At 41.2% G+C, this 26784-nt stretch overlaps 1 protein-coding gene and 1 non-coding gene across 3 annotated transcripts in view; one reads left to right on the top strand and one right to left on the bottom strand.

Annotated features, from left to right (window-relative positions):
- Nucleotides 1-254: 254 nt before the first annotated feature.
- LOC113594965 (U6 spliceosomal RNA) lies at nucleotides 255-361 on the bottom strand. The gene has a single exon (XR_003415448.1). It is a non-coding gene; the product is annotated as a U6 spliceosomal RNA (small nuclear RNA).
- A 20909-nt stretch (nucleotides 362-21270) lies between these two features.
- Nucleotides 21271-26784, top strand: part of MCC (MCC regulator of WNT signaling pathway) — a 425462-nt gene continuing 419948 nt past the window's right edge. Inside the window, exon 1 of one of the 2 annotated variants that reach the window (XM_027035816.2) lies at nucleotides 21271-21770. In XM_027035816.2, coding sequence (XP_026891617.1) covers nucleotides 21286-21770 — 485 coding nt within the window. In that variant the 5' untranslated portion in view covers nucleotides 21271-21285. Of the gene's footprint in view, nucleotides 21783-26784 lie in introns of both variants that reach the window. The other variant, XM_027035812.2, reaches the window with a different exon arrangement.

The following is a 26784-nucleotide window of genomic DNA, read 5'->3' as shown; positions in this document are numbered from 1 at the left end:
GAGGCTCCAGAGAAGGTGGGGTGACTTGACTATCCATTGATGAAAGGCTTTGGGGGCTGATGGAGGCCAAACAGGAGCATGGGAAGAGCTACAGACAGAGAGGTGGGAGGCCCAGGTTGGTAGTTCCCTCTGTGCGGGTGCTTGTTGCTGCCTGCTGTCCACTTTTCTGTTCCCAAGTATCACAGTTGTGCTTTGACTCATGTTGTTTCCTCTAAGTTAATCCACAAAGGGTGGCAGTTTGCTGGAGAGCTGCATAAAATTTGGAAGGCTTCATGAATTTACATGTCATTCTTGCACAGGGGCCATGCTAATCTTCTCTGTATTGTTCCAATTTTAGTATACATGCTGCCGAAGTGAGCACAGAAATCAGAATTTAGATGCATTAAGATAAGTGTAGGATGGGAAGGGGTGATCAGGGAGGGATTTTTTTCATGTTTAATTTTGAGAGAGAGAATGCATGTGCACATGTGTGTGAGTGGGGGAATGGGAAGGGGAGGGGAGATGGGGAGGACAGAGAGAGGGAATCCCAAGCAGGCTTCGTGCTGTCAGTGCAGAGCCCAATGCAGGGCTGAATTTCACTAACTGAACCATAAGATCATGACATAAGCCAAGATCAAGAGTCAGACACTTAACTGGCTGAACCACCTAGATGCCCCTAGGGAAGGATTAATATGAGAGTGAACAGTAGAGTCCTCCAGGATTAAAGCAGAGCCTGATGAGGACAGAAAATCAGGGAACCCAGAGTCCAGGCCCTGTGTATGCCCTTTGTTGGGGAGAAGCAAGAGCCACAGTAGGAGTGTGGGAAGATGGTGGAGCCATGTGCTATGGGTCTTAAAGGGAAGAGGCTTTTACCTCTGGGGATCAGGGAGAATGCACATCCCTCTCTAGGCCTGGGAATCCATGGATGTTGGGGGATGGGAAAGCCTAGCTTGAGAAGACACAGGGAAGAAGGGGCATTAGAGGAGTTCCATGTTGTGGTTCAGGCAGGGGTGGAGGGAAATGCATTGAAGAGGCTGAGAATGCAGAGATTTGTTTCCCATGAACCAGGGAATCCAGAGGCACAGTTGAGAGGTTGATGTGGAGAGCAGCTGAAGGAGATTGGATCAGGGTGGGGAAGGGACAGGTGCTGGATTGTATTGGGGTAGGGAAGAAGGTACCATGGAGATCCTGAGGCTGTGGTGAGGTCATGTAGTCCCAATAGTTTATTTTAGCTTTAATTTTCCTTGCTTTGGGAGACATATCTAGAAGTGTTGCTACGTCCCATGTCAGAGACATTACTGCCTGTGCTCTCTTCTAGGATTTTAATGGTGTCAGGTCTCACGTTTAGGTCTTTAATCCATTTTGAATTTATCTTTGTGTATGGTGTAAGAAAGTGTTCTAGTTTCATTCTTTTGCATGTAGCTGACCAGTTTTCCCAACATCATTTATTGAAGAGACTGTCTTTTTCCCATTGGATATTCTTTCTTGCCTCATCAAAGATTAATTGGCCGTATAATTGTGGGTTCATTTCTCGGTTTTCTATTCTGTTCTTTTGTTCTATTGATCTGTATGTCTATTTTTGTGCCAGTACCATACTGTTTTCATTACTACAGCTTTGTAATATAACTTGAAGTCTGGAATTGTGACATCTCCAGCTTTTCTTTTTTCTTTTCTTTTCTTTTCTTTTCTTTGTTTCTTTCTTTCTTTCAAAGTTTATTTATTTTTATTTTGAAAGAGAGAGAGAGAGAGAAAACTAGCAAGGGAGGGGCAGAGAGAAGGAGAGACAGAATCCCAAGCAGGTCCTGCACTGTCAGTGCAGAGCCCAATGTGTGGCTTGAACCCGTGAACCACGAGATCATGACCTGAGCCAAGATCAAGAGTTGGACGCCTAGTTGACTGAGCCACCCAGATGCCCCTCCAGCTCTGCTTTTCTTTTTCAAAATTGCTTTGGCTATTTGGAGTCTTTTGTGATTCCATAAAAATTTTAGGATGTTTTGGTTCTAGTTTTGTGAAAAATGCTGTTGGTATTTTGATAGAGATTGCATTAAGTGTGTAGTATAGACATTTTAACAATGTTCTTTCAGTTCATGAACACGCAGTGTCTTTTCATTTCTTTGTGTTGTCTTTAGCTTCTTTCATCAGTGTTTTATAGTTTTTGGAGTAAAGGTCTTTTACCTCTTTAGTTGGATTTATTCTTAGGTATCTTATTTTTGATGCAATTGTAAATGGAATTGTTTTCTTAATCTCTCTCTGCTGCTTCATTATTAGTGTATAGAAATGCAACAGGTTTCTGCACACTGATTTTGTATCCTGTGATTTTACTGATAATTCATTTATCAGTTCTAGTTTTTTGGTGGAGTCCTTGGGTTTTCTATATATAATATCATGTCATCTACAAACAGTGAAAGCTTTATTTCTTCCTTACCAATTTGGATACCTTTTATTTCTTTTTGTTGTCTAATTGCTGACCCTAGAACTTACTGTACTATGTTGAATAATAGTAGTGAGACCTTGTCTTGTTCCTGACCTTAGGAGGAAACCTCTCAGTTTTTTCTCACTGAGTATGATGTTAGCTGTGGGTTTTTCATATGTGGCTTTTTAAAAAAATTTTTTTTAACGTTTATTTATTTTTGAGACAGAGAGATACAGAGCATGAACGAGGGAGGGACAGAGAGAGAGGGAGACACAGAATCGGAAGCAGGCTCCAGGCTCTGAGCCATCAGCCCAGAGCCTGACGTGGGGCTTGAACTCACAGACTGCAAGATTGTGACCTGAGCTGAAGTCGGACGCTTAACCGACTGAGCCACCCAGGCGCCCCTTTATATGGCTTTTTTTATGTTGAGGCATGTTTCCTCTAAACCTACACTGTGGAGGGTTTTGTTTGTTTGTTTTTTTTTTTTATCATGAATGGTTGTACTTTGTTAAATCCTTTTTCTGCATTTATTGAAATGATCGTATGGTTTTTATCTTTTCTTTTACTGATATGATATGTCATGTTGATTGATTTGCAAATATTGAACCACCCTTGCTTTCTGGGAATAAATCCCACTTGATGTGGTGAATGATTTTTTTAGAGTATTGTTGGATTCTGTTTGCTAGTATTTTGTTGAGGATTTTTGCATCTATGTTCATCAGAGATATTGGCCTGTAGTTCTCTCTCTCTCTCTCTCTCTCTCTCTCTCTCTCTCGTGTGTGTGTGTGTGTGTGTGTGTGTGTGTGTGTGTGTGTGTGTGGTGTCTTTATCTGGTTTTGGTATCAGGGTGATGTTGGCCTCAGAGTGAATTTGGAAGTTTTCCTTCTTCTATTTTTGGAATAGTTTGAATAGGGTAGGTATTAATTCTTCTTTAAATGTTTGATAGGGGTGCCTGGGTGGTTCAGTTGGTTAAGCGACTGACTCTTTGTTTTGGTTCAGGTCATGATGTCATGGTTTGTGAGTTTGAGCCGTCCATAGAGTCTGTGCTGACAGCTCTGGAGCCTGCTTGGGATTCTTTCTCTCTCTTTGTCCCTCCCCTGCTTTCTCCTCTTTCTCTCTCTCCCTCTCTTTCTCAAAATAAATAAATAAAAACTTAAAAAATAAATGTTTGGTAGAATTCACCTGGGAAGCTATCTGGTCCTGGACTGTTGTTTGTGAGTTTTTTGATTACTGATTCAATCTCCTTGCTGATAATCCTTCTGTTCAAATTTTCTATTTCTTCCTGCTTCAGTTTTGGTAGGTTATATGTTTCTAGGAATTTATCCATTTCTTCAAGGTTGTCTAATTTGTTGCCGTATAGTTTTTCATAATATTCTCTTACGATCACTTGTATTTCTGTGGTGTTTGTTGTTATTTTTCCTCTTTCATTTGTGATTTTGTTTATTTGAGTCATTTCTCTCTCTTTCTCTCTCTTTCTCTCTCTCTCTTTAATGAGTCTGGCTATAGGTTTATCAATTTGGTTGATCTTTTCAAAGAAAAAACTCCTGGTTTCATTTATCTATTGTTTTTTAGTTTCTATATCATTTATTTCTGCTCTAATCTTTATTATTTCATTCCTTCTGCTGGTTTGGGGTTTTGTTTGTTATTCTTTTTCTAGATCCTTTAGGTATAAAGTTAGGTTGTTTATTTGAGATATTTCTTCTTCTTGTGGTAAGCCTGTATTGCTATAAACTTCACTTTTAGAACTGCTTTTGCTGCATCCCAAAGGTTTTGTACCCTTGTGTTTTGTTTTTGTTTGTTTTCATGTACTTTTTGTTCTTTGATTTCTTGGTTGACCCATTCATTGTTTAGAAGCATGTTATTTAACCTCCATGCATTTGTGGTCTTCCCAGATTTTTTTCTTGTGGTTGATTTCTAGTTTCATAGCTTGGTGGATGCATGGTATGACTTCAGTCTTTTTGAATTTGTTGAGGCTTGGTTTGTGGCCTAATATGTGATATATTTTGGAGAATGTTCCATATGCACTTGAAAAGAATGTGTATTCTGCTGTTTTAGGATAGAATGTTCTGAATATATCTGTTAAATCCATCTAGTCCAGTGTGTCATTCAAAGCTACTCTTTCCTTGTTGATTTTCTGTTTGGATGGGATGTTAAAGTCCTATACTATTATGGATAAGTTCCTCTATGTTTGTTATTAACTGTTTTATGTATTTGAGTGCTTTCATGTTGGGTGTATATATATTTACAATTGTTATATCTTCTTGTTGGATTATTACCTTTATTATTATACAGTGTCTTTCTTTATCTCTTCTTACAGACTTTGTTTTATTTTTTTTCAGACTTTGTTTTAAAGTCTTTCTTGTCTGATAAAAATATTGCTACTCTAGCTTTCTTTTGACATCCATTTGCATTATAAATGTTTCTCTATCCCCTCACTTTCGATCTGCAAGTGTCTTTAGATCTGAAATGATTCTCTTGTAGTAAGCATATAGAGGGGTTTTGCTTTTTTATCTACTTTGTCACCCTATGTCTTTTGATTGGAGCATTTAGTCTATTTACATTCAAAGTAATTGTTGATATATATATATATATTTATTGCCATCTTGTAACTTGTTTGTGTCTTGTTTTGTGGTTGTTTTGTAGTTTTTCTGTGATCCTTCTCTTTTTCTCTTTTCTGGTTTGCTGGTTTTCTTTGGTGATATACTTGGATATTCCTTACTCCTTATTTTTTTGTGTATCTATTACTGTTTTTTTTTTTAATTTGTGGTTGCCATTCAGTTTATATATACAATCTTCTGCATATAGCAGTTTATATTAAGCTGATCACTTACTTTTGAACCCATTCTTTACTTCTCTCCACTCCCTCCATGTTTGAGATATTTGCTATCATTTTTTACATTCTTTTATTCTGTGCTCATCTTGGTGGATTTTTACAGATACACTTACTTCCACTGTTTTTGTGCTTCCTATTTTTCTTACTCTTATGGTTTTTGTTTTCCACTCACAGAGTCCCCCTTAACATTTCTTGTAGGGCTGGTTCAGTATTCATGAATTCTTTTAACTTTCGTTTGTCTGGGAAACCCTTTACCTCTCCTATTCTGAAGATAGCCTTGCTGGATAGAGTATTCTTGGCTACAGACTTTTCCCTTTCAGCACTTTGAATACACCATGCCATTTCCTTCTGGCCTGCAAAGTTTCTGCTGAAAAATCATCTTGCTTTAGGGCTTCTTTATGTGCTCTTTCTTCTGGCCAGAATAGTCTTCCTTCAGCTAACTCCTATTATTAGTCATAGTTCTAAAAAAGCAGCTTTCTCTGACCATCTAGATTAGGCTAGGACTCCTGTCATGTCACCCCTGGCTTCTGCCCTTCTCAGAAATATGATCACCCTTATGTCTTGTTCAACCTCCTGCCTCATTTGGTGTCAGACCTCACGCTCTGTGGGCAAGAATGTGCCTATCTGGGTCACTGTGTTTCCCCAGTAGTGGAGAGTAGAGCACCCCAATTTCAGCTTTAGGTGAAGGAAATGGACCCTAAGGTCACATTCTCTGATCAGAGTTTACTTTCCCATGGTTTCCACCACTCTATTCCACCCAGCTTCAATTAAATCCCATTGATACTTTCAGAGACCAATTGTAGCCAGACCCACAAATAAGCAGCATCCCCGAGGTTTGCAGTCATCCCTCAATAGTATCCCAGGAGAAGGTGAGTCTATTTCAGGAGCCAAGAGGTGAGGGATGTCATGGCTCACCCTCTTCATGTGGAGTCTCCCTTTAATGACATCCTTGGCTTTGACAATTTGGACTTGATTTTGTTGAAGATGCCAACCAGTGAATTTCCTTATAACATAAAATGTCAAATTCAAATAAGAGATGATTATATTCCAAAAGGGCAACCAGCACAAGGCTTGGTAACATGTGGGTGAGATCAGGCAGAAGCAATGGGGGCATGGGTGCCTGGTTATCACCTGTGTGCACATGTAAAGATTGAGTTACAGGGCATGCTGAATATGATGGAAACAGTGACTTAGAACCATATAAAAGCAAACATCTCCTGAAAAAATTTAACCAATGACATCATAGAGACCCAGATTGACTGAAAACTAGTAGGAAAACCAACATGCTCATGTGATCTCCTGGAAAAACCCAGAAGTCAGGGTGATTGGAATGGAATAGCACATGAACCTGACTGGAACTCAAAGAGAGGCATAAGATCATCACAAGCACTCAGGTTATCCAAAATATGAGCCCAAATTGGCCTTTTCTGGAAAGAGCTCTCCACATGTTGTGAAGGCTTCTGGGGTGCATCTCTTCACCCCAACCAATTTGAGATCAGTCCCCCACCAATGCATGCAGGGTTTCATGTTAATATCTGGTTAGACACAGAAAACACCAGAATGAATTGCAGAGTAGGAGGCAATAAACGTTTAGGTTAGAAAGTCTGCAGTTTATTTTCACTCTTATTTCTCCTTCTTGGGATAGTTCATCCATCCTGTTTAACCCCTTCCTGCTTAGCATGATGAATCACAAAGGAATCCACATCTTCTCTTATCCAAGCATCTCCAACTGGAAACCCATTCTCTCCCCAGTGCTGGCCAAGAAATGAGTTCTGTTCCCCTCCAAATAGCAAGGAAACCTTGTGGGGTTGGGAGTGGTGGGGAAAGCCAAGAGATAGACCAGGCCAGGCCATTTCCCACCAACCAGCAGAGGGTGGTGAGTGGATGCTAGGTCTCTTGGACCCATCTACACAAGCTTCTTGGCTTTAAGGAAGCTCTTGAGGTACTGTATCTGCCAGATGCCAATGGCCACAAGGATTAAGGTCCATAGAATGGACCACAATGGCACCCACTGATTGGTGCTCTTGCTGGCCTGCCAGAAGCGCTCCTCTTGCCTGTGGTAAGGGAGAAGGGAGAAGGTGCCTGGCTAGACTGAATTTCTCCCCTCTCTCAAGAGGTGGAAGACTTACTCCCTGGGAGGTTACACATCCCTCCTCCCAACTGGGCCAGCTGAGCCCCTCACCCTCCAGTAGTCCTGCTTCTTCTGGATCTGCTTCGTCTACTCCACCTGCTCCACCAGCTGCTGCATGCACAGATGCTGCCAAGTTAGCTTGTTGTTGGCCCCAAATTCTGCATAGTCATTGGTATGTCCACCCAACTGCATGTCCAAGTGAGTGACCTGGGGAACAGGGAAGCCGAAGGTGGGGGTCAGGGACCTTGGCTCTACATAGAACCTGAATAGAGCTTGCCAGAAACCCAGCTCCCATGCCCCAGTGTTGGCCTGAACAGGCAGTTCAGTTCCTTACACTCACTGACTTAGGGACTGGCCCTGCTCCAGGTGCTGAACACCAGATCAGGACTTGCCTGCATAGAGTTCCATGTTCAAATGACAGAAGGGATGGGACAACATATTCAGAGAAGTAGAGGTATGACTCAAGTGTTTGAGACAGACTGTTACTAGAAGTACTGTGTTGGTGAGAGGTGACCACGGAGAGCCTGGGAGCGCTGAGATACAGAACAGCTCTGAGTTTCACATTATGAAGCTTGGTCTTTATCCTAGGGATGGCAGGGAAACAAGGGATGATTTTAGGTCACAATGATTCCCTCACAGGGTACCCTCTCATCTTCATCCCCTCTCTGTATGCTTACTTTCTGTATCCCCTTACTTCCTGTATCCCCTTGTTTCCCCAGCCCCCATCCAGGCACCACCTGCTGCACCCTTCTTACCCCAGGGATGGAGATGTTGAGCCCATGAAATGGTCAGCCTCTTGCCTGCTGCACTCACCAGCTTGCCAACATAGAGGAGGGTGAAGTGGATGGACTGAAGATGAAGGCAGATTTGGTGCTCTTGGGGAGGCTGGGAGGTAGGTGATGGTGAAGCTTCCCTGAAGGCCATACTGATGGACCAGAAGTTTCTAGAGGACTCAGCTTCCAGTGAGCATATGTACCTGCTTCCAGGAGAGGAAATCTGAGGGTCTAGGTCCTAGACCCCCATCGGCCAGACCAGAGGGGAAGGTATGAGGGAAATGGCATTAGTTTGGGCTGGAAAGTCTCAGATCCCAGCATCGCCAATACACAGTATTCTGCAGTTTGCAAAGAGCATGATCCTCCTTGAGCTTTCCTGCCTGTGAGGAGACAGGCCCTCCTCTGAGAAATGGAGGACTAGGCATTGATGCTGAAGGCTGGTGTGGCTTCAAGGAGTCAAAGCCCGCCTTACCCTGTTCTCAGTGTCCTTCACAAACATGAACAAATTGATCTACTGTGAAGAGGGCTGCTACTTTTCTATAAGGGATCTTATAGTTACTTAATGGAAAAACAGTATGGAGGCTCCTCAAGAAATTAAAAATAGAACTACCATATGATCCAGCTTTCCCTCTTCTGGGTATATATTAAAAGGAAATGGAACCATTATCTGTACTTCCATGTTGATTGCAGCATTATTCACGATAGACAAGGTATGGAAGAAGCTAAGTGCCTGTCAATGGATGAATAGATCAAGAAAATGTGATACATATATTATGTCTCTATATAATAGATATTATTCATCCTTAAAAAAGAAGTAAATCCTGTAATTTGCTACAACGTGGATGAAACTGGAGGGCATTAAACTAAGTGAAATAAGCCAGACAGAGAAAGACAAATACTGCATAGTAAAAAAAAAAAAAAAAGGTCAAACTTATTGAAACAGAGTAGAAGAATTGTTGCTAGAGGCTGTGGGGTGGGAGAAACAGGAATACTTGGGAGAGGAAGAAGTCAGGTACTAATATGCCTGTGAGTTGCTAAAAAGAAGCCCTGAGTCCTGCTGTCCTAGAAGAGAAAAAAACACAAACTCTGCATGGTTTGGGAGATCCTAGAACAGAATGACATGTGCTGCTTCCCCAGGTGGAGCTCCAGAGAGGCAGCCCAGGAAAAATGGTGGTGTTATGTGCCTAGGCAGGTGGGGCTCAGTGTGGTGTAGAGCAGCAGGAGAGACCCAGAATCAACACTTATATACCAGACCTGAAGCTGTCTTGAAGCTGGGAACAAGCAATGAAAGACTCAGATATGACCTATGTTATTTGACAGCCAAGGATCAGAAACTCTTTCCCACACTTCCTGATGACTTGACACCCTTTAAATCCCCGAGAATTTAGAAGCAAGCCTAGGGATGGACTAGGGGACCCCTAAATTAACGGAGATTAGGTTAATTAGAGAGAAATTAAGTCCACGCATCTGTGGAATGAAATCTGTTCTTACCACCTGAGGTTTAAGTAATTGTAAAATTTCTTCCAGCTCTATCATTTGTTATATACAGAATTATATATACATCCAAAAATACATATTTTGCTAATACTCTATGTATCTAGTTAGTAATCAGCTTAAAATGTGTATTAATATGTTAGCCACAAGGTGGTACCAGAAAGCTATCTTTGGCTTTTGGTCCTCGGCTTTGAAAGTTGCTGATTTTACTATACAACTGTAAACTACTGTAATAATGGCACGAATCATAATAAAAGTTGAGATGGAAGTAGTTGGGTTCATGTGACGCAGTGTTTGTATTTAAAAATCATAAAAACAGGCTCTCTAGAAGATGCTGCCAACTAGTTTGTACTCTTCCTCTTCCTTACCCACTGTCATGTCATCATAGAATAACCCGATCATTACCCAAAGCACCAAACACTAATATATTCAGTAGTCATACAGAAAATGTAAATAGACACACTCTCTTAAGACTTAGAGTTTAACATTTAAATGGATATTTTTATAAGATGTGCCTCAAAACCATCTGGAACACCCTTTAGCCGTCTTCCAAACAATAAAAAGCTCAGCCCCCAAATGTGAACACAATAGGTTGGCAAATGCATCCTGTAACTTCTGGAGCCCTTGCTCTCATACTATGAATGACTAAGAGGAGGGAAAGCTCCTTTTCCTGGTTTATTTCTCTTTCTCTTTTTTTGGTCTTTGCTATTTTTTTCTTAAATTTCTCACATTAGTGAAATCATATGGTATTTGTCTTTCTCTGCTTGGCTTATTTCCCTTAGCATTGTACTCTCTAGATCCATCCATGGTGTTGCAAATGCAAGATTTCATTCTTTTTTATGGCTAATATTCCATTGTATATATACATATACTACATCTTCTTTATCGGGCTCCTAACTATAGAAAACAAACAGGTGGTTACCAGAGGGGAGGTGGGAGGGAGAATGGGTGAAATAGGTGAAGAGGATTAAGAGTACACTTATCTTGATGAGCACTGAGTAAAATATGGAACTGCTGAACCACTGCATTGTACACCTGAAACTAATATAAACTATATGCTGACTGGAATTAAAGTAAAAAAAAAAAAAAGTAAAATATACCTCTTTCAGTCAGTCTTGCTAGGTTCCCTTCTCCTATCTAGTAAATGTAATTTGTTTTTTTTTTTAAGTTTATTTATTTATTTTGAGAGAGAGCACAAGCAGGGAAGGGGCAGAGAGAGAGGGAGAGACAGGATCCCAAGCAGGCTCTGCGCTTACTGCAGAGCCTGATGTGGGGCTCAAACTCACAAACCATGAGATCATGACCTGAGCAGAGAGCAAGAGTTGGACGCTTAACCGACTGAACCACCCAGGTGCCCCACCAGTAAGTGTAGTTTTAAAGGGATGTACAGTAAAGGGGAAAGAAGAAGTTTGGAAAAGGTCACAGGAATAACTTTCTGATTATAGGGTTGGTAAAGAAGAGAAAGTACCATGTCACAACACTGAAGATCACTCACTGGGAACATGAAGAGGTATCTGGAAGGAAGCAAGAAAGAAAGCAGTGACCCAATGTAAGCCATGGGAGTCTAGTCTGTGGTCTGGTAGCAGAGAAAATTTACTTTCCTTGGAATTGGAACCACTTTATGGATTTAAAGATGGAAGTGACATACATATGTCCTTGTAGAATGTCAAGGAAACCATGCTGTTAGGATGCTAGTCAAAGGTAGGCTCTAAAAATCAAGTGTGGAAATTATGACACTTTAGGGATTTAACTGTGTTTGTAAAAAGAATCAGATGGGGATCTATAAGAGGATGCAGTAGGGTTGGAGGAGTGATGTCCCTAGGTTTCTCTTTCAGGAGACTGCTAAGATGGACTTGGATATGAAAAAGGGAAGTCTGTCTGTCCATGGATCCTTCTCCTGGGAATCCCTTCCTGGGGCCCTCTGAAGAGAAGAAAACATAAAAAACCTGCTGAAAGAAAAAAGGTTTATCCCTGAATATTGAATGTTTCCATTTTATTAAACACTCTAGTTTTTATTTTTTATTGAGTTTTTAATTTTACTTCTAGTATAGGTAAACATACAGTGCTATATTACTTTCATGTGTGCAATGTAATGGTTCAGTACTTCCGTACATCATCCAGTGCTCATCATGAGGAGTACACTCCTTAATCCCCATCATCTATTTAACACGTGCCCCCACCCGCCTCTCCTCTGGTAACCATCAGTTTTTTCTCTACAGTTAAGAATTTGTTTCTTGGTTTCTCTCTCTTTTTTTTTTCCTCTGCTCATTTGTTGTTAAAGAATCCAGTTTTATTTATTTATGTATTTATTTTAAAAAGTTTATTTCCCTTATTTTTGAGAGAGAGAGAGAGAGAGAAAGGGAGCGAGTGAGGGGCAGAGAGAGAGAGAGAGAGAGAGAGAGAGAGAGAGAGAGAGAGAGAGATAATCCCACACAGGCTCTGCACTTTCAGTGTGGAGCCCAAATCAGTGCTTGAGCTCACCCGATGCGGGACTTGAACTCACAAAGAGTGAGATCATGACCTGAGCAGAAATTGGATGCTTAACCGAGTCACCCAGGTGCCCCAAGGATCCAGTTTTTAAAGCTTAGGTCAGATTTACCCTTGCATGTGGTTGAGGAAGAATTAGACACATTCTCCTGTAGCTCAATAGTGTATTTATATCCCACAAAATAATGAGTTTATTTCCCCCATGGCACATTTAGTACTTTGTAGATATAATGCTTTGTCTCTCACTGGCATTTTCCTTTAAAATCTTCACAGGCAATCACTGAATCTGAGTGGTGAATATATGGATGCTCTTTGTACTGCTCTCTTTTTACTTTGGAGTATGTTTGAAACTTGATAATTAAAAAATAAATCATTAAAAGTCTTTCCAACTTTTTCAATACCTAGCACGTTGGTAAACCTATTTCTCATGTGGGATAGGTCAAGAGGGAGGTTTCTTTAGGAAATGCAACCACCTTGTCTGGTTGGGTCTTCTAAAAGTAGTCAGAAAACTTCTTGGGGTCTGAGAAGTGCTCTGGATTCATGTAAAAATAGCACCAGCCTGGTAGTCTCTGGGAGAGGAATAATGTTTAAGAATATTCCCTTGCCAGGGACATTTCTTTCATGCCTGATTTGGCAAATTGACTCATGGCTAACACTGGAAGGGAAGGGGGGCATGTGATTAAAAGGAGATTGTATTAGTCAGCTCAGGCTGCTGTGCCAAAATACCCACCGGCTGGGTGGCTTAAACAACCAAAGTTTATTTTCTCACAGTTCTGGAGGTTGGAAAGTCCCAGATCAATGGCTGGCAGCATCCAGTTCTGGAGAGAGCTCTCTTCTTGGCTTATAGATGGCTGCCTTCTTGCTGTGTGTTCATATGAACTTTCTTTGGAGTGTGTGTGTGGCCAAGGGGGAGAGAGCAAGCTCTTTTGTGTCTCCTCTAATAAGGCACTAATCCCATCATGGGGACTCTCATAGCCTCATCTAGCCCTAATTACCTCTCAAAGGCCCCGTCTCCAAATACTATCACATTGGGGCTTAGGGTTTCAACATGTAGATTTTGTGGGTGGTGTGGAGACACAAACATTCAGTACTTAACACAGATGTAAGGAACTTTGGAATCATGTGCTAAAATTCACATGGACTGCTACTGATTCAAGTCCCCTCAAACTATTCCCCAACCTTAATCCTTTTGTATTTCATTTCCTGCAACAACTGGTCTATTCCTTGGGGTGGTGGAGTCCAAGTGCACTAGACTCACATCAGTGCCTTCACACTCTTCTTCAGTCCCTTCTCCTACTGCCCACAAGACCTATTTATCTAATGGACTATTTCTGCAAAGTTTTAAATGAGTGCTAAGGGCTGAGTAGTCTTCCAGGGGCATTTCCATTTTAATAGGGATTCTTAAAAAGAACCTCCAAAATTCAAAGAAAAAAAATCTCTTCTAGTTTAGTTTCAGGAAATGCTATAGCTAGTGAGGAGTTTGCAAACTTGGGATTTCATCTCCTTATGCTCTAAATCACCACAAAGTAGTCACTATTCTCTCTGCTTGTGAGACTGACCCTTGTCAAGAAATAGGTGACACATGAGCCAAGGGCAATTCTACCTTACTGATAACTTGCCAATAATGGATGAATGAAACCTTTTGGCAAATAAACAATGGAATTTTAGAAATATCAGCCAGATCATGTTACAGATGAGGAAATGAAAGTATAGCTTAGCTGGGTGGATTGCCCAATATTGCATAGTAACTTGAAGATCCAAGATTAGAACACCTTTCTACTATACCATTTCATATTAGTGCTCCAGTTCTGTCTCAGATCATTAGACATCAAGACCAGCCTCTGGCAGCACACCCTCTCTCTGGGCCTGTTAATGAGGAGGTAGATGAGGGGGCCATTTCCTCATCAGCAAGCCTTTAATTTCATAGCCCTGAGCACGTAATTCTGTGAGTTTCATGCTGTGTTAGGCCTCAAAGATTAGTTTGCGATTTCCTGTTAAAGCAAACCACACATGTTGAATTGCCAGCTGTTGCCACCTCACCTACTCTATTCATAATTCAGAATGTCTGGCACTTTCCAGGTAGACACAAGTCTTGTTGCCTTAATTATCAATGCAGTGAAATAACAAGCATGAGTCTCTTCTATCTTTACAGGTTCCTGGGAAGATCTGACATCACAGAGCCCTGTGGGTTGGAGACGTACTGGATTTAATACATGTTTCAGACACAAAGCCACCATCTCTATCTCTTATATTCCTTCTAAATCTGGCATGACCAGAACCTGGTGTGACTATGGCAGATAGGCTGCTCCTGGACCATCTGGTCTATAGCAACTTCAGGACTTGGCTGTTGGGAGCAGCCAGAAATGTGGAAACAGTCAATTCATTGCTTCCATGTTGGTGAGAGGTTATGGAGAAAAGGCAATATTAGCCTTTGGATAGATTAATAACAAGGAGGAGTGTTAAAGACATTTTGAGGCATTGTGGAAAAATTTCACATACAAAGTAAATAGAGTATAATGAATCCCCATGTACCCATCACACAGCTTCATTCTTTTTTCTTTTTTTTTAGGGATTTTTAATGTTTATTTATTTATTTTGAGAGAGAGAGAGAGAGAGAGAGAGAGAGAGAGAGAGAGAGAATCCCAAGCAGGCTTCATCCTCAGCATGAGGCCTGATGTGGGGCTTGAACTCATGAACTATGAGAATGTGATCTAATGGACTGAGTCACCCAGGTGCCCCAACAATCTGCCATTCTTGATCCATCTGTACCTTTACACACTTCCTACTCTTAATTATTGTCATTTTAAAAATTAAAATATATGTACATTGAAATGCACAATTTTTAGCTATATAATTTGGAAATGGATATACTCATGTAATCCATACCCCTGTCATCTTCTTTTGGCACATTTAAAATATATAAGTTGGTAGATAAGGTAATAGTTGGTATGTTTTAGCTTTTCTCATTTTCAAATCATGAAACATTGCTGTGGATGTTCCTCATTCTGGGGATTCTTCCCTTTGCTCCTGCCCTCCCATTTCAACACTGCAAGATCAACCCTTCCTCCTTCACCCTTATGTCTCACACTGTTTGCCTCTGCACATTGGCTTTGGATTTCTGCCTCATTCCTTGGATTTGAAGATCCAAATGATATTTCTAGTAATTTCTTCATTGGCTCCACCTATCTCAGATAAGAAGCCTGTTCCAATCCCTTCCCAGAACCCAACAGCCTAGCTCACTCTTGATTATTTTGCCTGCTAGGAGAGAGAAATGGAGGAATCCAGCCTTCTTTGTCCACCCATGTCACCAACTGGAAGGGAAAAGGGGCATAGAAGGAACAGAAATAAGGTGCGTTCTTCTTGATCACCCCAAGTCTAATGAATACAGGATGAATGAAATGGAAAGGAGTAAGAGAGATGCCTCAAGCTATTCATGATCAAAAGAAAGGAAAGCAAAAGTAAGGCTTCTAGGCTGAGTGTCAGGGTGATAATTCTAAATTTAAGTATATTCCCCCTAAGGCAGTATATTTTAGCCAGATACACAACCAGATACACACTCACTTTATGCTATACCCCAGAAAAACATACATTCACAAATGAAAAAGTTTTCTGAAGCTATATATATATATATATATATATATATAGCTTCAGAAAACTTATGTAATATATTTCTCTAGCTCATTAAAAAAAAAAGCTTGTCACCATCCACTAAAATGATTTTGTAACCCTTAGATAGGATATAGACCTGCAGTTTTAAAACTATGCCTAAAGTCTTTGAGATATTGGGTTGATGCCCCTCTCTCTGGGGTTCTTGGACTCACCATTTCCTTCACTGGCGGCCAGTTTGATCCCTCACAGAGTATGGTTGCTCAGCTTGAATCCAGGATACCCAGACTCCTTACAGGAAATGATATTTAGCTAGGGATTATTTAAATCCAATCAATACTGAGTACCTGCTACATAGAAGGCTCCTCTTCACAGCCTGCCAAAGTCACCACAGTTGGGGTGGAAGCAGCTGGGGAGTCAGCCATCATCTGAGGTAGCCATGCAAATGCTCAGCCTGCCCCTCAATTTCCTGTTGTGTTTGTCATACCCTTCAGCTGCAAGAAGAAATGCAAGCCTCTCACTGTGTGCTGTGTGTGCAAAGAAAGTACCAGGCCCATTTTAGAGAAATCTGAATCTAAATCCTATATAGCTGACTTCCTATATCTGAACCCAGAAGGAAAAATATGGAAAAGGAAAAATATGGAAATATATGAAAAATAAGGAAAAATATGAAAAAGAAAAGGTCTGATATCAGCTACCCAACAATAAACATCTTAGATATATTATGATGCATAGCCTGATCCAGATTTTTTTAATTTTTTTTTTATTATTGAAGTATAGTTGACATACGATGTTAAATTGGTTTCAGGTGTACAACATAGTGATTTGACAATTCTATACATTGCATTATTACATTACATTATTCAATATTCACCACGAGAAGTATAGTCACCATCTGTCACCATACAACATTATCACGATATTGTTGACTATATTCTCTGTACTTTTCATCTCTGTGCCTTACTTATTTTATAACTGGACTTGTGTACCTCTTAATTCCCTTTACCTATTTCATGCATTCCTCTACTGTCTCCTCTGGCAACTACCAATTTGTTTTCCGAATTTATGAGTCTAATCTAAAAAGCAAAATCAATGAACAAACAGAAATAGTTCTTTGATTTTTAGATTACACATATAAGTGAAATCAATTTATCCTTCTCTGTCTGACTTATTTCACTTAGCATAATACCCTCTAGGTCCATCCATGTTTTCACAAATGTCAAGATCTCATTCTTTGTTGTGGTTGAGTAATATTCTATTGTGTATATACACCACGTCTTCTTTATCCATTCATCTATCAATAAACACTTGGTTTGCTTCCATATCTTTGCTATTGCAAACAATGCTGCAATAAACATAGAAGTACATATATCTTTTTTGAATTAGTGTTTTTATTTTCCACCCACTGGTCATACTACATACTGTACCACAAAAAGCTGCTGGAAAGAGTAGAACAGCCCCCTAGAAGCACAGCTAATTTGTCATCTTGAAGGTGATACTTTATGAGGATGGTGAACCACCTTCCAGGGCTCAGTATATATGTTGAATCAAAGACTTCATATAGTGCTGCATCCCCAATAAGAGGTTTCCATGGGTCTAGAAACCAAAAGGTAGAAGCAGGAATGACCACACTTGCCTCAACTCACTATTGGGAAATTATCCAATTGGGAAATTTGTGCCTCTTGTCCCCAAAGCTTTTGCCTCTGCAGGGTTACGAGGTCTGTTCTCCAATGGAAGACCACTTCCATCAAGGGATACAAACAGCAGCAGGCAAGAAGAGTCATTATCTTGGCTGAGGTAATTGACACTGATCATCAAGAAGAGGCAGTGCTACAATTACATAATAGAGGCAAAGAGGAATAGGTTTATACCTCTTTGTTCTCCCTTCAGTTTAACAGTAAATGAACAAGTGCAGCAATCAGAGATGAGAATCTGGGTTGTGTCACCCAGTAAACAGCCTAGGCCAGCTCTTGAGGGTGAGATCTGACTTGCTAGTGGAGGAAGGGGACAATGAGTAGCATTTGGGACCCTAGGACCTAAAGCAGTGGTGGCTATTATAATTTTCCCACTAAACTTCCTCTTCTAAGATTCCCCCTGAAAGAGAGGCTCACCAGAATCTTGGAGGAGAGGCTCCCCAAATATATATGAAGGAGTAGATCCAATGGCTCAAGAAGTGACCTGTGATGAAAAAGGGAATGTACCACACAGTTCTCCCTTCAAGAAAGGACTTGTTGGGGCACCTGGGTGGCTCAGTCAGGTAAGTGTCTGACTCTGAATCTTGGCTTGGGTCATGATCTCACAGTTCATGAGTTCGAGCCCTGTGTCGGGCTCTGTGCTGGCAGTGCAGATCCTGCTTGGGATTCTGTCTCTCCCTCTCCCTCTTCCCCTCCCCCTACCAAACAAACAAACAAATAAATAATAAATAAATAAATAAATAAATAAATAAATAAATAAATAAAAATTTTAAAAAAAAGAAAGAAAGGACTTATTGCCCAGCTTCTAAGAGTACTGTCAGAAAACAACCTTCAGCTGTCAGTCCATCGGGAACTGACTCTTTACTTGGGCACACTGCTATTAATTTTTTGGATTTACTCCTCTTCACTTACCTCCCTCCACCCCATAAATAGGGATGATAAGTACTTTCCTCCACTCTATAGCATTAAATAAGGTATTTAAACATTTAAATCAGTACTTACTGATTTGTGATAAGGGCTCAATAAATGTTCATTGAGCTCCCTCAACTCTACCTTACTGTTTTCTCTCAGGAATTTACAACCTCATTTATTAATAAATAATTGGTAATGTGGGTAGGGAAGGCAAATCACCATTAAACTATATGATTCTGTCCTCAAAATGTGTGCTTCAAGCTAAGAGAGCTCTGGGACATCATTGTGACGTGGGGAAGTAAAGGAAGGCGTTTTGAGGGATATAGGAACTTAGCTGGGCATATAAAAACACCTTAGAGAGAGAAGGGTGGGTAGAGGGCACCAGGGCAGGTGTGTGAGTGTGTCCTCATTCCAACTCTAACATGTGGTCCTACTTTAGGTAAAGAGAATTTGGAATGGCAAGCACCAGGTAATCAAGTTTTCACAACTCTGCAATGGTTTTATTTGTTATAACTGGTAACTTTGGACATAAAGGACAGTATGTCTTATAATATACATGGTGTATTTTGAAATGTATGACATAAATGTGAAGTGTTATTATAACCAAAAGGAATCTGAGAAGAAAAAAAAAACTGGATAAGGACGATGTTGAGCTATGTACTCATCTTGGATAAATACATAAAACCTTTGGAATTATGACATAACCAGTACTGTTAGATTTATGGCCATGGGTATTGCTCTCATTCCAAGCTCCTACTTTACATTTATCATCTTTATATTCATCTGGCATCTCTATTTTCAATGTCTTACAAATTTCTCTCTCTCCTAGTAACCTTTTCAGCTGAAATTTCATATGCTTCATATTAGCTCAGAAGCAAATTCTTTTCTGGAAGGTTGAACCTATCTGTTCAGCCATTTCTGAATTACCCAAGCATGAGCATAATGTTGCTTAAGAAATTTGTCAAGATCCACTTTTTTGTATGTTCAGATTTAATTCAAGATGGTTTAAATTTAAACCTCCAGAGCTGTCATGCACATATTCTCCCAGGAGAAAAACATTCTTTGCTTTGAAATATAATTGGTTGAGGTTTACACTCTACTTTCTGTAAAAATGAAGTGTGGTTATAAAGAGATCTACTCAAATCCTGGAAAATCCTTTGGTTTCCAGACCCTCCATACATGTGTATTTAGAAAAATGCCCTTTTTTTTTTCTTTTCTTTGTTTTTTTTGTTTTTTTGTTTTTTTTGTTTTTTGCCCCCAAACCATCAATTGTATAGGAGGATTTGAGGGTAACAACTCCTGTCTGGCTGTATTCTCAGACAGTAATAAAAGTTTTATTCTGTGAAAAATGAGAAAAAGATTCTAAATATTCATTTATTTTTTAGAAACTTGAACACTGGTCCTTGCTCTATTGTAGACAGGAGTATTTGTGTTGAGAGTAGCATCTTTTAGCAAATACTGTTGGATATACTGACAGAATTTTTCTAAGATGACATTTTATTCAATGTACAAATTATAAGTGCCCTGAAGTCCTGGGAACTTAACAGAATTAAAAAGAACTGAAGTCGGATGGAGTGGATGGGGCACAGAAGGGCGAAAAGAGAGCAAAAACAGTTTCCTTCTGACCTGGCCAGACAATTCCAAGACATATGGATATCTTCTGGTTCTATTGCTGCATGACAAATGACCTTAAAACTTTGTGGCTTAAAACCACAACAATCCTTTAATTATTGCCATCTTATCTCTGGGGGTTGTCAGGGCTCAGTTGGACAGTGTTTGCTCAGGGTCTCTAATGCAGTTTCAGTGTCTAGGTCTAGCATCATCTGAAGGCTCTCTCATTCACTTGTGTCTGGCACCTGGGCTGAGAAGACTGGAACGTCCTAGGGTCCTTGGACATCTCTTTCTGTCTTTACACGGTCTCTCCAGCATGGAAGCTTAGTGTGGACAAATTTCTTTCAGGGCAGTTCAGGGCTTCCAAGGTCCCTGTCCCAAGTGAGGGAGCCAAATGGAATCTGTAGTGTCTTTTCTAAACCAGCCTCAGAAGTCAAGAGAATCACAAAGGCCCACCCAGGTTCAAGGGAAGGCAAACAGTCTCCACCTCCTGATGAGAGGTGCACCAAAGAATCTGCAGATGTGTTTTAAAACTACCACAGGAATTCTCAGACCTCTGGCAGAAAGTCTGGGACAGAATAATGAGTCATTCCCTAAACCACAAATTGGTTCATTGTGGTTCCTTTTCTGCTGTGGTGGAAGGATAACTGTCGTGTTTAAGGCCTCCTGCTCTGGAGTTAGACTGCCTGTCTGGGCTTGCCTCTGCCCTGACACTTACTAAGCCTGGAACCTTAAAGCAAGTCTGGGTGCCTTGGTTTTCTTATCTGTAAATTGGGGATAATGAGAGCTAACAGTTATTAAGTGCTTAGTAGGTATCAAAATATACTATCTTATTTTGTAATCAAGATACTATATGAAGTAGTTACCTACCTCCTAAAACACAGGGTTGATAATAAAGAGATATCTTTCAGGTGTGTAGTGTGGGTCAAATGAGACCATCTATTATGTTCGCTCTTGATGTTATTAAAACTATTGGGGCAAATTCTAGTGACGTCAGGTCAGGAGCTGTTTCCAGAAATGGACCAAACGTTCACAATGCCACACAGGAGAGCAGATTATTTCCAGTATAGTGTTGACGATCAGCCGGAGTTAAGGAGGGTCAGATTTCTTGACAGGTGTTAAAAATGCACAAAACCGTAGACATTAAAGGGTCTCATCTGGGGCTATGGGTTCAGAATCCAGCGCAGTCTTGCAGCCTGGGACTAGAAGAACCGCTCTGAGTTGGCAAAACGGGAGTGTTTATCTTTTTCCTGAAAAGAAATCCACGACTCTGGGCGGTTGGAGGAGTTCCGCCGGCAGCACACTCCCTTCTGCTGGAGTCCCCAAGTGTCAAGGGCCCGCGTCGAGGTTGGATGCACGGAGTTGACACCCTTCCAGGAGACCTCCTGTGTACTCTGCCCCCCCTCGCGTCCCCTCGCGTCCCCTCGCCATCCCTGGCTCCCCGACTCCACGATCCACCTTCCCCTCCTCCCTCTCCGCTGAGGTGCCTACTCCCGCGATTGCAGGGCGCCCATCTTTCCAGCCCGGGCAAAACCCGGAGAGCTGGAATCCCGCGCCGGGAGCGCCCCGGCGGCCACTGGGCATGCTCCGTTGTCAGGCAGGTTCGGGGCTGCGAGCCGCTTTTGCGCCTCGCGGATTCCTCCTGCGGCCGCGCGTCCTCCTCTTCCCGAGCAGGCAGCGGGCGCATGATGGCGGCGGCGGGGAGCGCCAGCGGCGGTGGCAGCAGCGGCGGAGGCGGCGGCAGCAGCAGCAGCGACACATCCAGCACTGGCGAGGAGGAGCGGATGCGGCGCCTCTTCCAGACTTGCGACGGCGACGGCGACGGATACATTAGCAGGTACTCGGGGAGGTACGCGGAACGGGCTGGGGCGCGCGACCAGCCTCTCCGACCCTTCCTCTGCCCCCTCTCCCCAACTTCCAGCAAGTTGCTCAGAAGCTCACGGGGAAAGTTGGCGGCGACTCAGAGAGCGCATCGCTGGCTCGGCCACTGAAGCCTAGGGGCTGATCCGCTCGCCTTCTGGTGGTGCTAGTTGGTCCAACTTTTCCCAGCGCTGTCTTTGTCTGGGCGTCGGGAGACATCTCTTTAGGATGCAAGTCCTTTCCGGGTCGTGGAGCGTTCGTGTCTGTGGGGAGGAGTTCTGGCCGCTTGTCCCAGGTCAGAGGGGTTGCTCGGCAGTCTCGGGCTCCTGGGTGTCAAGATGCTTTGGCACCAGGGAGCGATCAGTCCGGCTCCTCAGTGGACAGCCCTGGGGCCAGACCAGGATAGGGATGTGCTCCCAGTGACAGCTTTGGACGTGAAAACAAGCTGCGAAGAACTTTCGGGTGCTGCAGAGCCTCTGTGTTCCAAACTGGGGAACCCACAGAATGGACATAGCTTGCCACTCAGTACTGATTTAAACCTGTTAGCCTGAGGGGAACCAAGTGCGTAGGCACAAATTGGGGGGTTTAGAGGTGAGTCTGTAATATAGACCCGACTCCGTACCTCAGCTCCAGAAGCTAACCAGGTGAGTGGGGTGTCAGGACACCTCTGAGTGTCCACTCATAACCCTCCCTGTGTTTGCTTCTAGATTCCGTATAGAAGCCGTGTTGAGGCTTCAAGCCGCAGGGCTTGGCGAAATGATTACTTCTGCCCACATTTTTTTTATCACTTATCATACAATGATGGTGAAGAAGGCAGTGTAATGTCTTGTGGTATGCTTCTTTGAAAGGTTGACATAAGGCACTGAAGACCTTTCATGCTGAAATTTGAATTGCCTTCTAGGAAGAAGTCCACCTAAGTTGTATATGACATGTTAGTTTAGCCTTTGTCTTGGTAATAGTAAAGATCTCTAAAAAGCCCGGCTGCCTCCTGCTGATTATCCTTGCCTACTTAGAGAAAAAAAGAGTGGGGAATTTCCACCCCAACCCCCCAATTTTTATAAGATCTCTGAATCAGGTAATTTGACATGTAAGATTTTGGCAATTAAAAACATAGTTTATTTGGGACTCCATTCAATTATGATAATTCTTGGCTGAATTTTATTACTTTTCTAGAGTTTCATTAGGAACCATTGAGAAAGATACCAGAAAACTTTGTGGAGTAATTCTATTCTGAAATGGGGGAAAAAATGTAATTGCAGTTAATCCCACATAGATTTTCATCTGGAAGTCTTTCCCTGTTTTGGTTCTGTGATAAAAAATTTCATCATAGAGTGTAGATTTTTTTCCTACTTGAAAAGCCTACTTGAATTTCCTACTCAAATGGCCATTGTGTTATTTACAATAATAAAAAACAGTCTACATTCTTCACATTAGGATGCACAAAGAGTTTAATTTCACATGGGCAAGGGTGTATGTAGAACACTAGTAGAATTCTCTCCTTCCCTTCCTTTGATTTGGCCTATTAGTATGTTGCTTTATCTGAACTACGCTTTTTGTACAAATGTTCATTTAAAAAAAAATTTTTAATGTTTGATTTTGAGGGGGATGGGGTACAGAGAGAAAGGGAGACACAGAATCTGAAGCAGGCTCCAGGCTCTGAGCTGTCAGCACAGAGCCCAATGCAGGGCTTGAACCCACACACTGTGAGTTCATGACCTAAGCCGAAGTCGGTCGCTTAACCGACTGAGCCACCCAGGTGCCCCTGTTCATATTATTTTAAATGGTGGCTGTCTCTACCCCAAAAGATAATGAATTCTGGAGGCATAATTTAATTTGAGGATTTTGTTTTGGAGGATGAGGCATTGTATGTAAGGGGGTAGTAAAGAGGAGATTTCATATTAAAGTAGAAACCTACTAAGGCAAAAGTGGAAAAAACTGTATCATTCCTTGAGTCATATCATTTTAATATATCTGCTTGAAAGATGAAAGGTGTGTGCAATAATGAACCCTAAGCCATAATTTTGCCTGTGGGCAGAGTTGCTCTTGAAGTTATTTTATGCTATGACAAAATTCCCATTTAAGAGGAGTTCAGGGATGGCAATCTCATTGAAATGAGGCACCAAGAACCTTCTCTAGAAGTATGTTTACATAGCAAGCACAGTTTTACCTGGAATATATGTTTATTTGATGTGGCATGGGAAATGGGGTTAATGAAGTTAGGTGGCATTAAATGACTCCCTCTCTGAAGTTGCTCCTTTGTGCTCCCTTTGTTTAATGACCTTTACTGACCACTCAACAGTAGGTGATAAGGAGTGGAATGCTGTGAATTTTCTCTTTTATAAACATGAGAGTTGGACTTTCTACATTAAGACCTTAAAAATCTTGGATTCTTTAAAAGATGTTAAGTTTATGTTCGTAGTACACCACTGTATCTGTTAGGATTTCAGTTGGCTGTATATAATGGAAAACGAACTATAGTCAAATAAGTACAGACTTTCTTACCTAGAGGTCCGGAGGTGGTTCATTCAGGCTGGGACAGCCATTCCACAATGGCATTAATGCCCAGCTTCCTTCTATCTCTCTACATCGCTTTCTTGATATAAAATATTCATCCTCATGGTTATCTCATAGTCTTAAAAAATGATTGCCCTGTCTCCAGCCTCATGTCCAGGTTCCAGGCAGGAAGGTACAAAAGGAAGATGAAATGAGTAGAGCATATATCATTAAGGCAGAGCTTTCTCAAATCCCTTAATTGAAATCTTATTGGTCAAACTATATCACCTTACCATGGTGACTTTCAGTAGAGTTCAAGGAAGCATCTAATTTGGTTAGTCACATTGCCTCCTAAACAAAATCTGAGTTCTGTTAGTAAGAGCAGGGAATGGATATTGAGTAGGCAAGAAGCAACCAAAACATATAATAAAACTTCCATGGTAACCCTCATTCAACTATATTGGCTTTGGTCCTTTGCTTAACTCTCATTCTCAAACAGAAGTGGGCTGGAGGTCTCATGTTTAGAGGAAGGCTAGTGGAAGATAGATTGAGACCAGGAGGGGAAATGTCAGGGCACACCACCTCAGGAAGAGGGAAGTAAAGGGTAGGGCTTTGAATCTTCAATATTCTCTTGGCCCAAGCTTCCTTAGCAGGCTGACAAAAAAGGCACCAGCTAACTGGAGATTCCTGGAATTGCTGCCTCTGCCCAGGAACTTCCAGCCTGCCACCAGGACCCAGAATAATCCCCATGGATAGTTAAGCTGGAACTGACAACTACTGTTAGGTGGAGCCAAATTGCAGCTTGGACAGGGTAGGATTGGGACTGTATAGTGTCATTTCATTAACTACGATGACTTAATCCCACATTTTATGGTATTGAATTTTTTGGACCCTATTTATCGTGGTATAGGAGGTGGTGGGGTTACTCTATTTGTTGAGATTAATTTCCCTTTGGAATTGTAAAGCTTCTTATTTTTACCTTTAAGTTTTAAGAAACCATTTGAACATTTGACAAATATTAAAAACCACCATTTACCTTTGTATCTAGTTGCCAAGCCTCAGCTGAAATGTTGGTGTCTTAGAGAGAGCTTTCCTGACCACTGTATCAAAGGTTAGCTCTTCCCCACCAATATCCTCTGTCATAGTACCAAGGGCTTTCTTCCAAAGTACTCTTTACAACTTGTAATTGCATTTCTATTTCCTACATTGTTTGCCTGTTCATTGTCAGTCTCCCACTAGTTGTAGCTTCATGAGGGTAGGAATTATGCTTATTTTGTTTAAATAGTACACTCAGGGGGTGCCTGGGTGGCTCAGTCAGTTGAGTGTCCGACTTCAGCTCAGGTCATGATCTTACAGTTCGTGGGTTCAAGCCCCGTGTCAGGCTCTTTGCTGACAGCTCAGAGCCTGGAGCCTGCTTCAGATTCTGTGTCTCTCTCTCTCTCTCTGCCCCATCCCACTCATGCTCCGTCTCTCTCTCTCTCAAAAATAAATAAACTTTGAAAAAAAAACCCAGTACACTTAGGATCTAGTGCAGTATTTGCCATACAGCATACAATCAGTAAATTCTGATGAAGAAATGACCAAGAATAAAGATTAGTATGTTCATGAATTTTGAAAAATCTTCCAAGCATTTTCATTTCCAAGCATATTCCATGTTTATAAAGTACTTTAAATGTAAGTGTATTTTATTAAAGAATATTTTCCTTTAAAAATAACTTTTTTCTGGTTATATAAAAGATATTCTTTGTTGACAAATGGGAAAATACAGAAATGTTTAAAAATAAAATAAAAATTATCCATTATCCCATAACCAAGGAATATCATTTCTATTTTCCTGGTGACATAGCTACATCATATTATTCCTCTAGTACATTAAAAAGGATTGGATAAAAGGAAAGACATCCCATGTTCACAGATAGGAAGATTTAATATTGTTATGATGTCAGTGCTTCCCCAAGCTGATCTACAGATTTAATGCAACTGTTTTCAAAATCCAAGCTGCCATTTTATGCAGAAACTGACAATTTGATCCTAAAATTCATATGGAAATTCAAGTGACCCAGAATAGTCAAAACAACCTTGAAAAAGAAGAACCAAGGTGGAGGATTCACACTTCTCAATTTCAAAACTTACTGCAAAGCAACAATAATCAAGACAGTGTGGTAGTAGCAAAAGGATAAACCTATAGATCAATGAAATAGAACTGGGAGTCCAGAAACAAACCATGTGTCTATAGTGAATTTACTTTTATTTTATTTTATTTTTTTAAAGTAGACTCCATGTCCAGCATAGAGCTGAATGTGGGGCTTGAACTCATGACCCTGAGATCAAGACTTGAGCTGAGATCAAGAGTTGGATGCCTAACCAATTGGGCCACCCAGGCACCCCACTATAGTGAATTTATTTTTAACAGGAGTGTGAAGATAAGGGTTTCAAATTCAGGGGTGAAATAGGGAAAGAATAGACTTTTTGACAAATGGTGCTGGGGCAACTGGTAG

This window comes from Acinonyx jubatus, chromosome A1 (genome assembly GCF_027475565.1).
Source record: "Acinonyx jubatus isolate Ajub_Pintada_27869175 chromosome A1, VMU_Ajub_asm_v1.0, whole genome shotgun sequence".
Taxonomy (NCBI): domain Eukaryota; kingdom Metazoa; phylum Chordata; class Mammalia; order Carnivora; family Felidae; genus Acinonyx; species Acinonyx jubatus.
The sequence above is the reverse complement of the archived record's forward strand: the minus strand, read 5'-3'. Positions and strand labels throughout refer to the sequence as shown.